Source organism: Oncorhynchus masou, chromosome 33 (assembly GCF_036934945.1).
Source record: "Oncorhynchus masou masou isolate Uvic2021 chromosome 33, UVic_Omas_1.1, whole genome shotgun sequence".
Taxonomy (NCBI): domain Eukaryota; kingdom Metazoa; phylum Chordata; class Actinopteri; order Salmoniformes; family Salmonidae; genus Oncorhynchus; species Oncorhynchus masou.
In genome coordinates, this window is record NC_088244.1 from 43,260,115 (window position 1) to 43,277,335 (window position 17,221).

General features: G+C 42.0%; 1 protein-coding gene across 1 annotated transcript in view; it reads left to right on the forward strand.

Moving 5' to 3' along the window:
• Positions 1 to 6,018: 6,018 nt before the first annotated feature.
• Positions 6,019 to 17,221, forward strand: part of LOC135527388 (MORN repeat-containing protein 1-like) — a 78,593-nt gene continuing 67,390 nt past the window's right edge. The window contains exons 1-7 of the mRNA XM_064955902.1: positions 6,019 to 6,296; positions 6,429 to 6,500; positions 6,847 to 6,945; positions 8,511 to 8,621; positions 9,094 to 9,184; positions 9,500 to 9,587; positions 14,912 to 15,008. Of these exons, the coding sequence (XP_064811974.1) occupies positions 6,158 to 6,296; positions 6,429 to 6,500; positions 6,847 to 6,945; positions 8,511 to 8,621; positions 9,094 to 9,184; positions 9,500 to 9,587; positions 14,912 to 15,008 (697 nt within the window). The 5' untranslated portion in view covers positions 6,019 to 6,157. The remainder of the gene's footprint in view (positions 6,297 to 6,428; positions 6,501 to 6,846; positions 6,946 to 8,510; positions 8,622 to 9,093; positions 9,185 to 9,499; positions 9,588 to 14,911; positions 15,009 to 17,221) is intronic.

The window sequence follows — 17,221 nt, forward strand, 5'->3', positions numbered from 1 at the left end:
TTTGTAAAATGGTTGCTTTCCAGGAGTGGGGGGAATGAACAGGCACTGTGGGTTAGAGGTACAGTTATTGTGATAACTGATCAGTCCATTTTTTCTTCTATGGATATTGCTATTTCAGTAGAGTTTTGTTGCATTGTGGGGTCAAATAAAATCGACCAAATTCCACAAATGGGCTCGTTCTCCATCCCCGTTGGCTTGTTGTCTCGCGAAGCCAGATGGAAGTAAGATGGCGCTGCAATGCATACACTGTAAACCCCAAATGAGTCAAAACTTATGAGGAAACTCATTGCACTTAATATATCGGAGTACAGTTACTTAAAGTAATTTTGTAGTCATTACTCAAACCCATAGTCACTGTGACAATTTGTTTTCTGAGGTCTTGGCTGATTTCTTTTGACTTTCCCATGATGTCAAGCAAAGAGGCACTGAGTTTGAAGGTAGGCCTTGAAATACATCCACAGGTACACCTCCAGTTGACTCAAATGATATCAATTAGCCTATCAGACGCTTCTAAAGCCATGACATCCATTTTCTGGAATTTTCCAAGCTGTTTAAAGGCACAATCAACTTAGTAGGTGTAAACTTCTGACCCACTGGAATTGTGAAATAATCTGTGAAAAAGTACTTCTGTCATGCACAAAGTAGATGTCCTAACTGACTTGCCAAAACTATAGTTTGTTGACAAGAAATGTGTGGTGGTTGAAAAAACGAGTTTTAATGACTCCAACCTAAGTGTATGTAAACTTCCGACTTCAACTGTATATGCTTAAATCTCCTTTGGCAGCAATTTACAGCTGTGAGTCTTTCTGGGTAAGTCTCTAAGAGCTTTGCACACATGGATTGTTCAATATTTGCACATTATTCTTTAAAGACTTCTTCAAGCTGTCAAGTTGGTTGTTGATCATTACTAGACAGATATTGTCAAGTCTTGCCATAGATTCTCAAGCCAATTTAAGTCAAAACTGTAACTAGGACACTCAGGAACATTCAATGTCGTCTTGGTAAGCCTCTCCAGTGTATACTTGGCCTTGTGTTTTAGGTTATTGTCCTGCTGAAAGGTGAATTTCAAATCAAACTGTATACAACAGGTAGACCTTACCATGAAATGTTAAGTACAAGCCCTTAACCAACAATGCAATTAACCTCTATGGACAGTTCTTGGTCAATATTCGATAATGTGACTAGAATGACGTTGTAAACAGCCTACTATCTGGGACAAAGACATGTCTTATATGGGCATAAAGCTTATATTCTTGTTAATCTAACTGAACTGTCCAATTTACAGTAGCTATTATTACAAAAAATACCATTCTATTGTTTGAGGATAGTGCACAACAACAAAACACTTTTATCACTGCAAGTGGTTTGATACATTCACCTCTGAAGGTAATAATGTTCTTACATTCAGTAATCTTGCTCTGATTTGTCATCCTGAGGGCCCCAGAGATAAAATGTAGCGTAGTTTTGTTTGATAAATGCATGATATTCAAATGCAGGAACTGGGTTCTACAGTTTGACCCCACTGCTGTCTCTGTGATGTGTTGTGTTGGATTTGCCCCAAACATAACACTTTGTATTCAGGACAAAAATGAATTGCTTTGCCACATTTCTTCTGTATTACTTTAGTGCCTTGTTGCAAACAGGATGCATGTTTTGGAATATTTTTTAATCTGTACAAGCTTCCTTCTTTTCACTCTGTCATTTAGGTTAGTATTGTGGAGTAACTGTAATGTTGTTGACCCATCCTCATTTTTCTCCTATCACAGCTATTCAAACCTAACTGTTTTAAAGTCACAATTGGCCTCATGGTGAAATCCCTGAGTGGTGTCCTTCCTCTCTGGCAACTGAATTAGATACAGGCATCTTTGAACTGACATTTTGATAGAAAGTTTATTTTATTTTTTATAATTGTACCCATCCCTTCTTTGCGAGGCATTGGAAAACATCCCCGGTCTTTGTTTTCAATCCCTGTTTGACATTCACTGCTTGATTGAGGGACCTTTACAGACAATTGTATGTGTGGGGTAAAGAGATGAGTTCGACATTCAAAAATCATGTTAAACAGAATCCATGCCACTTATTATGTTACTTGTTAAGCACATTTTTACTCAACTTATTTAGGCTTGCCACAACAAAGGGGTTGAATACTTATTGACTCAAGACATTTGAGCTTTTCATTTTTAATTAATTTGTAAAAATGTCTAATGAACATAATTCCACTTTGACATTATGGGGTATTGTGTGTAAGCAAGTGACACAAACTCTTTAAAATTGAATCCATTTTAAATTCAGGCTGTAACACAACTTGGAGAAAGTCTTGTGGTGTGAATAATTTCTAAAGGGACTAATTTCCCAGTGTGCCTTGCCTTTTTGAGTGAATTGTAGAATTCTACCTACCACCCATGACTATTTTTAGTGACAGAGACATGTTCATTTTCAGTCCTTGTGGGCTTCACCAAGTTGAGTTCCTAGGCAAATTGTGCCATTATAATGAACTCTTTATGATAATACATTGCATATTAGTGATGGGCATTCCGAGTCTTTTCGGTGAGCTGGCTCATTTGGCTCCCAAATAGCTCTTAGTCCAAAATCGACCTAGAACCATGAAAATATTGCAAATCTCCAGTGTAGATCCCAAAAAGTAGGCTACATTTATGTCAGATTGAGAAATGCGCATTCACATTTACTTGCAAAATAAAACATTTAAACGCACTGCAAAAATGAGTGGACCAAAATTACTTTATTGTTTCTGCAGTGAGGATTCTATGCACCCTCTTTAGAAAATAATTGTGTAACTCATCTACAGATAATCTTTGTTTTGAGGTAAAAAAGCAGCAACAGCAGTATGCAAATCAGGGAGCCAAATATATATATATTTTTAGGTTAGCTTTATCCTGATACAATGGCCTAAAGCGCATTGTTTTACAGGCCACATCAGGCCTGCAAGTAGGGTTGAAAAATCCCCGTAAATTCCCCAAAATCCCCAGATAAAAAAAAAAACTTGGTTGAAGGATTTCCTGGAATCTTCCAACTGGGATTTCTGGAAAACCTGGGAAATTTACCAGAATTTTGCAACCTGACCTGCAAGTCCCATTATTCTGGTGTTTAATATCTTTTGGAATCCAGGCAGAATTGTCATTTTTATTTAACCACAACCTGCATTCATAATGACTGCCAGCGTTAGGAACAGTGTGATTAGACTACCTACGCCAATTAAACTGGAACAATAATTTCAGTAAGGGGTGCAAAAAATGTAACAATGATTGGATTAGTTTAAGAACTGCAAATTGACGCCGACAAATATGGCAGCTCTGCTTCTAGCTCCTAAGCAACTTTGCGTGTATTTAATTTTTTTGTGTTATTTCTTACATTATTAGCCCAGAACATTTTTTGTGTTATTACATACAGCCAAAAATAACTTTTGGATATCAGAGTGGTGGTAACTCACCAGCATTACGACCATGAATACAACTTTCCCAAAATGGATACTTTGTTCGTACCCCCCTAGGCAATTTAACTTATCCCAGAGGCTGCTCCAAGACACCTCTGGCAGAGAAGAGGTATTCGGAGTGGACTTGTTGTCCGACTCAGGAGGCGTGCACACCATCCAACGCTACAGAGTATATGTCTCGCTAATGATCAGTCTCTGGACAATAAAGTAGACAAGCTCAGGACAAGGATCTCATCCAGAGAAACATCAGGGACTGTAACATACTCCGTTTCACGTAATCATGGCTCTCACCGGATATACTGTCATCGTCCATACAGCCAGCTGGGTTCTCAGTACATCGCACAGACAGGAATAAAATAACTCTCCGGGAAGAAGAAAGGTGGGGGTGTATGTTTCATGATTAACTACTCATGGTTTGATTGTGATAACGTACAGCAACTCAAGTCATTGTGTTCTCCCGACCTAGAATACCTCACAATCAAATGCCGACCGTAATACCTCCCGAGAGAATTCCCATCGTTTTTTTGTCACAGCCGTGTACATTCCCCCTGATCACATGGACTGGGATATGTTCCGGGTAGGCTCTGAGCATAACTACAAACAGTGTAGTTATTCCCTCCGTAAGGCAATCAAACAAGCAAAATGTCAGAATAGAGACAAAGTGTCGCAATTTGGCTCAGACATGACATGTATGTGGCAGGACATACAATCACAGACTACAAAGAGTAAACCAGCCATGTTGCGGACACCGACGTCTTGCCCCTGGACAAGCTAAACACCTTCTTTGCCCGCTTTGAGGAAAATACAGTGCCACCGCCACTCCAGAGGACTGTAAAACTCTAGTTCTCCGTGGCCGGCGTAAGACATTTAAGAGCATTAATCCTCGCAAAGCTGCTGGCCCAGATGACATTGCTAGCTGTGTCCACAGACATACGGACATATTTTATCTCTACCTATCCCAGTCTGTTGTCCCCACTTGCTTCAAGATGGCCACCATAGTTCCTGTACCCAAGAAAGCGAAGGAAACTGAACTGAATGACTATCACCCCATAGCACTTACTTCTGTCATCATGATGTGCTTTGAGAGGCTAGTTAACGATCATATCGAGTACACCTTACCCGACACCCAAGATCCACTGATATATGCATACCACCCCAATAGATCCACGGATGATGCAATTGCCATCACACTGCACACTGCCCTATCCCATCTGGATAGCAGAATATCTATGTACTTATACTGTTCATTGACCACAGCTCAGCCTTCAACACCATCATACCCTCCAAGCGCATCATTAAGTTCAGGGCCCTGGGTCTGAACCCTGCCCTGTTCAACTTGGTCCTGGACTACCTAACGGGCCTCCCCCAGGTGGTGAAGGTAGGCAACAACACCTCCACTACGCTGACACTCAACACAGGAGCCCCCTAAGAGTGCATGCTCATCCCCCTCCTGTACTGTCAGTTCATCCATGACTGAGTGGCCACGCACGCCTCCAACTCAATCATCAAGTTTGCAAACGGCACAACAGTGATAGGCCTGATTACCAACAGTGACGAGATGAGGGCCCTGGCGGAGTTGTGCCAGAAAATGAACCTCTCACTCAACATCAACAAAATAAAGGAGCTGATCGTGGTCTTCAGGAGACAGCAGAGGGAGAATGCCCCCATCTCCATCGATGGGGTCACAGTGGAGAAGGTGAAAAGCTTCAAGTTCATCGGCTTACACATCACCGACAACCTGAAATGGTCCATCCACACAGACATACCTTTTCACATAATAAGTATTCAGACCCTTTGCCATGTGACTCGAAATTGAGCTCAGGGGCATCCTGTTTCCATTGATCATCCTTGAGATGTTTCTACAACTTGATTGAAGTCCATCTGTGGTAAATTCAATTGATTGGATATGATTTGGAAAGGCACACACTTGTCTATATACGGTCCCACAGTTGACAGTGCATGTCAGAGCAAAAACCAAGCCATGAGGTCGAAGGAATTGTCAGTAGTGCTCAGAGACCGGATAGTGTCGAGGAACAGACCTGGGGAAGGGCCACCAAAACATTTCTGCAGCATGAAGGTCCCCCAAAACACAGTGGCCTCCATCATTCTTATATGGATTAAGTTTGGAACCACCAAGACTCTTCCTAGAACTGGCTGCCCGGGCCAAACTGAGCAATCGGGGGAGAAGGGCCTTGGTCAGGTACAGTGGGGCAAAAAAGTATTTAGTCAGCCACCAATTGTGCAAGTTCTCCCACTTAAAAAGATGAGAGGCCTGTAATTTTCATCATAGGTACACTTCAACTATGACAAACAAAATGAGGATATTATTATATCATGCTATTATCATGCTGAAACATGAGGTGATGACGGAGGATGAATGACATGACAATGAGCCCCAGGATCTGAGCAGGGGAAGGCGACCATGATGTGGTTCGTTGATATGTAAAATAGCTATCCAGGCGTTGTAATATTATTCACACCAACTTCCGACTCCAGTGCGTCCAAAACAACTGGGAAATCTGAAATCTCCGACTTCCGTCTACAGTGCGTTCAAAACAACTGGGAAACATCTTTAGAACGGTTAAAAAACGTGGATTTCAAAGTCGGAAATTCTGCATATTTCTAGAGCTTAAAATTTCCGACATGAAGATCACTTATGTCATGATTTGATCTCGTGTTTTCACCCGAAGCCCTGTTGTGTTGAAAATGCCCTTGTGCTTGAGCCCTGCCCGCGAGAGATTACTGTTGCTAAGGACGCATTTCCCAAGCAAGATGGCTGCTGTCAAAAAACAAGTAAGAAACTCTCGCTACTACGTCGGAGGAGTAACAAATCTTACCCGGAACGGTACGTTTAGACAGTATACGCTCAAAATAACACTTATATGATTTAAGTAATGACAACCCGTCAAATATTTGCTATAAAAAAGCGTATTATCAGCAGGTGCGTGACTGTCTGTCTATCCCCACCACCATGCAGGTTTTGGCGTGTATGTGTATCCAAACAGCTTTTTTCGCTATGAGGGAGAGTGGAGTAAGGGCGAAAAACACGGTGTGTATGCCTTTGGTAGTAACTAACTACGTTCTTTTGCTAATAGCAGAAGGTTACACTTGGCCTTATGTCGCATAGTGTGACTTTGCTACCATGTTTGCTTGTTATATTATAATGATATACAAACTATATGTTTAGGCTATGTTATCTAGCTAATCACCGTTTGACATAGCTAATCAAACACAATTATATAATGTTGTGTAAGGGAGGGAAAGCATCGGCATGTCAGGCTTAGCTTTGATGCTAACAAGAGTTTTTACGTTGTGCTGGAGGTAAACTCTATTGGTTGCATTGAAGCTAGGCTAGGCTATGCACTTGAATGAAACTCCTACTTTTTTTTATCCAGGGCATGGAAAACTCTTGATGAAAGATGGAAGTTACTACGAAGGAGAGTTTGCTCATGGGGAAATAGAGGGGAATGGGTCAAGGTTCTGGGCAAAAACAGGTACATGCACTAACCTAGCTTCGATGGAACCAAGAGAGTTTTGACATTGTGCTGGACTCTCTTGGTTGCATCGAAGCTCGCACTCACCTCGGTTAGTCAGTCCCAGAGCTATATATTATTTTGTTCTACTGTACTAATCACTATGTTTTGTTTATTCCATGTGTAACTCTGTGTTGTTGTATGTGCTGAATTGCTATGCTTTAGCTTGGCCAGGTCGCAGTTGCAAATGAGAACTTGTTCTCAACTAGCCTACCTGGTTTAAAAAAAAAAAAAATATATATATATATATATATATATATATATATACATACACATACACATACACATACACATACTACATGGCCAAAAGTATATGGATACCCTTTCAAATTTGTGGATTTGGCAATTTCAGCCACACCCGTTGCTGACCGGTGTATAAAATTGAGCACACTGCCATGCAGTCTCCATAGACAAACATTCACAGTAGAAGAGCTCAGTGACTTTCAACGTGGCACTGCCATTGGATGCCACCTTTCCAACAAGTCAGTTCATCAAATTTCTTCCCTGCCCAGGTCAACTGTAAGTGCTTTTAGTGTGAAATGGAAACATCTAGGAGCAACAACGGCTCACCCTCAAAGTGGTAGGCCACACAAGCTCACAGAACGGGACTGCAGAGTGCTGAAGCCTGTAAAAATAGTCTGTCCTCGGTTGCAAAACTCACTGCCGATTTCCAAGCTGCAGCTGCAGCCGCACACAAGCCTAAGATCACCATGCGCAAAGCTCGCTGCCATTGGACTCAAGTGGAAACATGTTGTCTGGAGTGATGAATCAGGCTTCACCATCTGGCAGTCCAACCGACATATCTGGGTTTGGCGGATGCCAAGGAGAACTCTACCTGCCCGAATGCATAGAACCAACTGTAAAGTTTGTTGGAGGAAGAATAATGGTCTGGTGTTTTTCATGGTTCGGGCTAGGCCCCTTAGTTCCAGTGAAGGGAAATCTTAACGCTACAGCATACAATAACATTCTAGACCATTCTGTTCTTCCAACTTTGTGGCAACAGTTTGGGGAAGGCCCTTCCCTGTTTCAGCATGACAATGCCCCCGTGCACGAAGAGATCCAACCAGAAATGGTTTGTCGAGATCGTTGTGGAAGAACTTGACTGGCCTGCACAGAGCCCTGACCTCAACCCCATCAAACACCGGGATGAATTGGAACGACGACTGTGAGCCAGGCCTAATCATCCAACATCAATGCCCAACATAAGGCTCTTGTAGCTGAATGGAAGCAAGTCCCCGCAGAAATGTTCCAACATCTAGTGAAGCCTTCCCAGAAGAGTGGAGGCTGTTATAGCAGCAAAGGGGGGACCAACTCCATTTTAATGGCCATAATTTTGGAATAAGATGTTCGACAAGCAGGTGTCCACATACTTTTATCCATTAGTGTGTACCACACACACTCTGGTCAGTCCACTTCCTAAATTTGATAAGAATTCAGTGCTAGAAGACTGTATAAAGCACCAGACTTGTAGCCTAAAATGTAATATCAAGTAGTTTCAATGAACAACGTATTTATGAATCTCTTAGGTGTATCCTATTCTGGCCAGTTCAGTGGAGGGGAACTTCATGGCTGTGGTGTGATGCAGAAAGGCAATGGAGAGAGATACAAGGGAGAGTTCTCCTACGGACTCCGAGATGGTGGGCAATACTAGACCTATATCCCAAAATACATGTCCTGCACTGGAAGCAAAGTATTTTTTGCATATTTTGACATATTAGCCTATGTGCTAATATGCATCTACTGCAGCGTAAAGGAAAATATCTATAGGACTTCTCTGGGTGTGTCTGCAATGGCACCTTTATGTAGTGCAGGAAAATGCCATTGTAACAGAGTGATGCTGAGACTCAGATTTTTCACTTTAAAATATATGCCAAACAGACCAATGATTGCAAAGTTAAACAAACCATACAACTATGTGCACAAGAACGACTTAACAATTTCCACTGACAATTTGACAAAAATGCATTTACTTGAAGAGCAGTGCAGATGCAACGTTTGGTAACAGAATGACAGCACTGTACCGTTTCAGATGTAGCCAGGACTTCTGTCTGACCTTGATATGTGAAGATTGTGTCATTCAATTATATTTTGCATACTCCTATCATCCAGGCAATGGGTTTCTGTTGGATAAGGATGGACAAACATACGAGGGATCGTTTCATCAAAACAAGCGGCATGGGGAAGGACAAATGCATTACAGGTACAACGTTGTCTCTCTCGATTATGTTGCAAAGGACCAGAGTGCTGAGTTTGATATTACTGTCTCAAGAATGTATTGCAAGTACTAAATGTTCATACCAGTCAAGATTATTCATTAGATTACGCATTTTTCATCACACTGGACATTCGAACCCTATAGGCTGGATAAAGTTGTTTCAAACTGAAAACATACCCAGATTAAGTTTAAAAATGTTCATGGACAGAAGTATGTCAAACCCAATGAGCCATCCTGATGGAAACCAATGTCCGGTTGTTGTTCAGATTAACTCAAAATGAACTTTGCTTAATTTGACAGGAATGGGGATCAATATGAAGGAGGTTGGCTTCTGGACCAACAACAAGGCCACGGAGTGATGCGCTTTGGGGATGGATCAGTGTACGAGGTGGGTGTCCATTTTGATTTCATTTCTTCACAATGCATGTATGTTCAGTCAAATCAAATGATTGATACATGCATGGTTTATTTTTCTTTCTTTCTTCGATGTGATATAATGTCCAGATGACACCGTTTTAACTGGGGTGTACTATTCTCGTCCTCAAACTTTTATTCCCCAAAATAAGATTTGATTTGTCCTCAAGCTGGCCACAAATAAACATATTGCTGTTTTGAGCGCCTCAGAATTAGAACATATATTTAGCTGCTGTTCATCCAAATTGCCACTGCGGGTCACCAATGTATTTCTACTGAGGATCAGATAGTATGTCAAGCATGCCGTAATTTGCACTACATCCTAGGACAACAAATTTTGCCCCAGGGACCGCATTGTGTCTTCAACGAGGTCCCGAGGGCCACACTGAAAATGTTATATTTCCTAGCTGTGCAAATGTGCAATCCTTTTGGAAAATGTTGATGCTCCTTGACTGTCTAGCTTTCATTTCAGTGATTGTGTTCAGCTCGCTAATAGTCAAGAAAATGTAAGTCCAGTATCACTTCTACACAGTTTAGATGTGGTTTTAGTCATTATAAAGTACATCAGCGTTCCAAAACACTTCAATACACACACAGCTGTAATACGCTGACTACACAAACGGCAGGACTTCCATTTTTTAATTTTGCCAAATAAAATACACATTTCGCTACGTTCAGACCACATAATAGTGCAACAGTATGTGATTATACAAATATACTAATAACGATATTTCACATTGTTCATCTGCATAATTTAAATCTTACATTCATTTGCAAGACAAAGCCCACTTGATCAGTAGTTATTGCTCTAATATCCTTAGCTCATTCATAGACACTAACTCCTGTACCTCCAGCATCTATTCATTTAAGGATTCATTAAGGTATCTTCTGTCCAGGGGAGTTTTGTTAAGAGTCCCGATGCTTGGTCTGAACGTTAACACACACTTAAATTACAGCACAACTTTATAGGGTTAGTATTCCTACACGGCCATATCTCCATGTTACCGTGCTTGTTTACGGAAGTCAGACAGAAGACAGAGGCGATCAAATGTGCTAATTAGATATCTAGCGTTCTTGAACACCTGTGTGTAAGCGTAACTGGGAAGTGTAACAGAAGTGTAGTTGATCACTGGAAGCACACACAGCCTTATTGATCTGTGCAAACCTGCTACAGTAAGTGTATATTTTTTATTTTAAAGATTCTTTCTTGCTGATAGATCTTTCTTATCTATAAAGGTAAAATTTTTCGAAAACCATATCGCAAGCTATGATTATTGACATTTCAAAATGTTAAAACAGAGTGTCAGGAATGTATTTGACACCGGTAAGCAGTGTTTATAGCTGAGAAACTTGGGATAAGGCAGAATTTCTTGTTAATGCCTTGGGTTCTCAAGAGCAATTTTATCCTGTAGTGCCACTGCTGCCAATGCCATCTCTAATGCCACCAACTGGTCTGGTCCAGCCATCTAAGGTTGCTGTGACTTTATATTCACACAGCTTCTAAGGACAAATACTGTACTTAAGATTTACATAACACATGATTTACATACCAAAATATTTACATACCAAATGTCATCGCTCCATGTACATCGGTTCAGTTCCTGTAGCCAGTTGTTGTTGCCCATGGTGGAATCATCTAGCCCGCTGACTCCTGAAGCCCCCATGAACTCCAGAGTCTAGAAGCTGTCTAGCTAATGTGTAAGCTGGCTAGCATTGCAATTGAGAATTTCACTAGTTAGCTGAGCTGTTTATCAGAAAATCGTTGAGATGACTCAAACTCTGTAGCTAGTTAGTGTGCCTTCCTTGGCGACAATGTTATTGGGGCGCAGGAATGTTAGATCTTTTCATGAACTGTCATTTAAGTTGGTTTGTTGTTCCTGGTTTCAGATCTGAGGCGAGAGAAACTGTCTGCCATATTTTGTCTTTTGGTAAGGGCTCAGAGTGACGTCACGTACCCAAGAAGCCTCAACCAATCACCTGACGGATATGAATGACTTTGCCTCCGGGTATCCTACAAAACAACATTTTGCAAAAAAAAAAAAAAATCTTGTATACAGTGACACACTTTTACAAGAATTTACTTCTGGGTAACTGAGATTCCCCCAAAATTCATGTCTTGCATCAGAAGCAAAGTATTTTTTGCCTTTGTGCTAATATGCATCTACTGCAGCGTTTCCCCAACTCGGTCTTCGGGACCCCAAGGTGTGCAAGAATAAAATATATTTAAAAAAAAAAAAGAAAAAGAAGAGAAACAAAATGGTGCCGTTTCAGGCCGTGTGGTGGAAAGTGATGTGGGTGCTGGAGATGGGGGTGTGACGTAGTTGATGTTTGTATGTGTATATTTTGTATTGTTTATAAAATAAAATCTTATTAGAAAAAGATATGTACCATGGGCATACATACCAAATTTGGACATATGGCCCATAACAATATGTTTTTCAAAGGTTTTCAAAAATGGCCAAGATGGAGGACAATCGAAAGACACCTACATACAACGTTTCAAGTCTCTAGGTCAAATGGGACAGCAGGTATGAGGGTTTCAAGGTAGTCTTGGCGATATGACGTAAATTCAGAAAGTAAATTGCGTAGTGGCTCAATTTCCAGAACAACAACTAGTGTTGAAGCGCAAGGCCAACTGTGGAGATGGGAGAACCTTCCAGGAGGACAACCATCTCTACAGAACTCCACTAATCAGGCCTCTATGGCAGAGTGGCCAGATGGAAGGCACTCCTCATTAAAAGGCACATGACAACCCACGTGGAGTTTGCTGATAGGCCCCTAAAGGACTCTGACCATAAGAAACAAGAATCTCTGGTCTGATGAAACCAAGATTGTACTCTTTGGCCTGTATGCCAAGAGTTACATCTGGAGGAAACCTAGCACCATCCCTACGGTGAAGCATGATGGTGGCAGCATCATGCTGTGGGGATGTTTTTCAGTGGCAGGGACTGGGAGTCAGGATCGAGGGAAAGATGAACGGAGCAAAGTACAGAGATTACATTACATTTACATTTAAGTCATTTAGCAGACGCTCTTATCCAGAGCGACTTACAAGTTGGTGAATTCACCTTCTGACATCCAGTGGAACAGCCACTTTACAATAGTGCATCTAAATCATTTAAGGGGGGGTGAGAAGGATTACTTATCCTATCCTAGGTATTCCTTGAAGAGGTGGGGTTTCAGGTGTCTCCGGAAGGTGGTGATTGACTCTGCTGTCCTGGCGTCGTGAGGGAGTTTGTTCCACCATTGGGGGGCCAGAGCAGCGAACAGTTTTGACTGGGCTGAGCGGGAACTGTACTTCCTCAGTGGTAGGGAGGCGAGCAGGCCAGAGGTGGATGAACGCAGTGCCCTTGTTTGGGTGTAGGGCCTGATCAGAGCCTGGAGGTACTGCGGTGCCGTTCCCCTCACAGCTCCGTAGGCAAGCACCATGGTCTTGTAGCGGATGCGAGCTTCAACTGGAAGCCAGTGGAGAGAGCGGAGGAGATCCTTTATGAAAACCTGTTCCAGAGGACTCAGGACCTCAGACTGGGGTGAAGGTTCACCTTCAAACAGGACTATGACCCTAAACACACAGCCAAGACAATGCAGGAGTGGCTTCGGGACAAGTCTCTGAATGTCCTTGAGTGCCCCAGACAGAGCCCAGACTTGAATCCGATCAAACATCTCTGGAGGGACCTGAAAATAGCTGTGCAGCGAAGCTCCCCATCCAACCTGACAGAGCTTGAGAGGATCTGCAGAGAAGAATGGGAGAAACTCCCCAAATACTGGTGTGCCAAGCTTCTAGCGTCTTACCCAAGAAGACTTGAGGCTGTAATCGCTGCCAAAGGTGCAAAAATTCTAAAAACCTTTTTTTTGCTTCATCATTATGGGGTGTTGTGTGTAGATTGATCAGGGAACAAAAAACAATTTAAACTATTTTAGAATAAGGCTGTAAGGTAGCAAAATGGTAAAGTCATGGGGTCGGAATACTTTCAGAAAGCACTGTATATACTTTTTATTGAAACAATTGAATAGTTTGTTTAAAATGTGTACATTGAAAATAGCCCTGTACCCTACAGTAACTACCTACTTTCACAGTAAACACGACTCCAGTTGTTTGGCTATTTACCCCCACCTAACCCTTGATCCAGTGTTTTTATTAAAATCTAAAGGAAACGTATCTCTCCTCTGTGACCTGAACTTGAACTTTGTAATGAGTTGCAGGACTCATTGATTTAGAACTGGCAGCGGGCTGTGGTTATGGGGAGCCAGGGGGGTAGAGACCCAGGAAAGACAAGTATTGACTATTCACCACACAGCTTCTTGACAGCTGCGCTAAGCCAGCACTAAACTTCCAACCAGAGAGAAGAGAGAGAGACTGCCTAAGCAGATGAAGCCATAATCCCAGATGATTTCACCCATGACATTACAAGTCTGATTATTGATGATTATGAATGTGGAAATATTATGTGCTTTGCAATGATCTAGCCTATATGCTGTCAACTGAATGCATAGGGGTGAAGAGAATTTTTAATTTGGAAAGATAACAAACAACGGAGTTCACCAACATGAACTCGTTGATTTATGTGACGGTTGTCCAAAAAGACGCAAACGTTAAAATTGCAAGGTTGCAGTCAAACCTCCAGCTCTTCCCCTTGGTACTGTAGGTCATCAAATGTCCCACTGAACATGGTCCAGCAGCAATTCAAGCTGTATTTCTTTACTGTATCCTGTTGAACAACTTTCTATCTACACCACCTCTCAAGGCCTCAAGACATTCAAAGGTTATGATTGATGTAAATCGTGATTATTTTCTTTAGGTTTATTAAAGGAAACGGTGCTTACTGTAGAATACCCGTGGTAGTCTCTGTTTCGCTCTCTCTCTCTCACTGAGCAGTGGCCTAGTTTTCCTCTGCACATTTTTGCCTGTGCCATAGCCTTAGGCCTGTCGATGCGATCTGAATTAGAAATTCTAATGGACGTGTCACCACTTTGAAGTAGTGTTCGAGAGCTTTGAGTCTGGAGCTCCCTTGGATCTGCCAGGCAAAGTCTGTGCATTGATCCCCCTGAATTTGTTTGACTTTGACTTTCTCTGTCTCCCTTTCCGCCTCTCTCTCGCTCTTTTACTTTCTTTCTTTCTCTCTCACTCCCTCTCCCCCCTCTCTCACACACACATTCCTCCCCTCTTATCTCAGAAGTATGGCTTTCAGCGTCTCCTGATGTACATGTCTTCCTTGTTTCTTAACAAGTTGTATAACTAAGAATAGTACAGTAGTATAAATATAATGCCTCAAACCTAAAATACAATCTCCTTAAAAGGGCCAATGGCGTAATAACCTCTTCAACGGCCAGGGGACCATGATCCACTGTTCTGGGATTATCTATGAAGGGTTGTGGACCAACGGCAGACCGCTAGGTAAGTAGAACTGCAATATACCTACGAACATATGCACGCAATTTCACACACACAGCCTGGGTGTCAGGCGGTTTGCCAAGTCCCAAATCAACCCCTAGACTCTACCCCTAAAGACCCATCTAATAGATATGTAAGGATAAAATGTGCGCAAGTTTATTGGTCTTTTAACAAGACTAGACTAATGGCTCTGGGCCAGTCCAAGAAGACAGTGGCTGCATCCCAGATTATACCCTATTCCCTATTTAGTGCACTACGTCTGACAATAACACTGGGCCCTGGTCAAAAGTAGTGCACTGAAAAGGGCATAGGGTGCCATTTTGGGATGCAAATTTAACCTTTTACTGCAGTGGCTAAATCAGGGTCACACAGTATTTATTGGTAGTCTTAAACAAATCTACCTTGAATCAAAAGTATACACCTCACACACATGGTTATGGGCTTAAAAAAAGAAGACATCTGTACCATGTCAGATATAGAGTGTATTAAATTTTGAGTTTGCATCCCAATATTACGCTTAATATACACTGAACAAAAATATAAACGCAACAATTTAAAGACTTACAGTTCATATAAGGAAATCAGTCAATTGAAATAAATTCATTAGGCACTTATCTATGGATTTTATGACTGTCTGTTGGCCACAGATATCTTTAAAAAAAATTAGGGGTGTGGATCAGAAAACCAGTCAGTATCTGGTGTGACCACCATTTGCCTCATGCAGCGCAACACATCTCTTTCACATAGAGTTGATCAGGCTGTTGATTGTGGCCTGTGGAATGTTGTCCCACTCCTCTTCAATGGATGTGCAAAGTTGCTGATATTGGCATAACCTTGAACACTGTCGTACAAGTCGATCCAGAGCATCCCAAACATGCTCAATGTGTGTCCTGTCTGAGTATGCAGGCCATGGAAGAACTGGGATATTTTAAGCTTCCAGGAATTGTGTACAGATCCTTGTGACATGGTGCATTATCATGCTGAAACATAAGGTAATGGCGGTGGGATGAATCGCACAACAATGGGCTCAGGACCTCGTCACGGTATCGCTGTGCATTCAAATTGCCTTTGATTAAATTGAGTTGTGTTCATTGTCCGTATTTTATGCCTGCCCATACCATAACTCCACCACCACGGAGCACTTTGTTCACAACATTAGCAAACCGCTCGCCCACACGACTCCATACACACTGTCTCCCATCTGCCTGGTACAGTTGAAACTGGGATTCATCTGTGAAGAGCACACTTCTCCAGCGTACCAGTGACCATCAAAGGTGAGCACTTCCCCATTGAAGTCGGTTACGACACCGAACTGCAGTCAGGTCAAGACCCTGACGAGCACGCAGATGAGCTTCCCTGAGACGATTTCTAGCAGTTTGTGCAGAAATTCTTCAGTTGTGCAAACCCACAGTTACATCAGCTGTCCGGGTGGCTGGTGTCAGATGGTCCTGCAGGTGGAGAAGCTGGATGCGGAGGTCCTGGGCTGGGTTACATGTGCTTCTGTGGTTTTGAGGCCAGTTGGATGTAATGGTAAATTCTTTAAAACGACATTGGAGCGGCTTAGGGTGGAGAAATGAACATCATAATCTCTAGAAACAGCTGTGGTGGACATTCCTGCCGTCGGCATACCAATTGCACGATCCATCAAAGCTTGAGACATCTTGGCATTGTGTTGTGACACAACTGCACATTTTAGTGGCCTTTTATTGTCCCCAGCACAAGGTTTAATCAGCTTCTTGATATACCAAACCTGTCATGTGGATGGATTATCTTGGGAAATGAGAAATGCTCACGAACAGTAATGTAAATACATTTGTGCACAAAATTTCAGAGAAATTAGCTTTTTCTGGGATCTTTTATTTCAGCTCATGAAATATGAGACCAACACTTTACATGTTGCATTTATATTTTTGTTCACTGTACATCACAAAAGATTGTAATATAACAAAATAATTTGAAATAGAAACACCAGATTTTCAGCTGTTGCTTTTAGTGCGGGCTCTGGTGAAAAGTAGTGCACTATATAGGGAATAGGGTGTCATTTGGGATAGCCAGCGACAAAGCAGCAACAGTATGTTAACTTCCTAGGCTAACCTATCCCGTACATGACAGACACGAGCCTGTCTAACATACACTGCACCTTGCACAGTAGACTGAGTAGGTCATTGATTTAGCTGTTTTTTGGCCTTGAATTATGATCAGTCACTGCCTTGCCA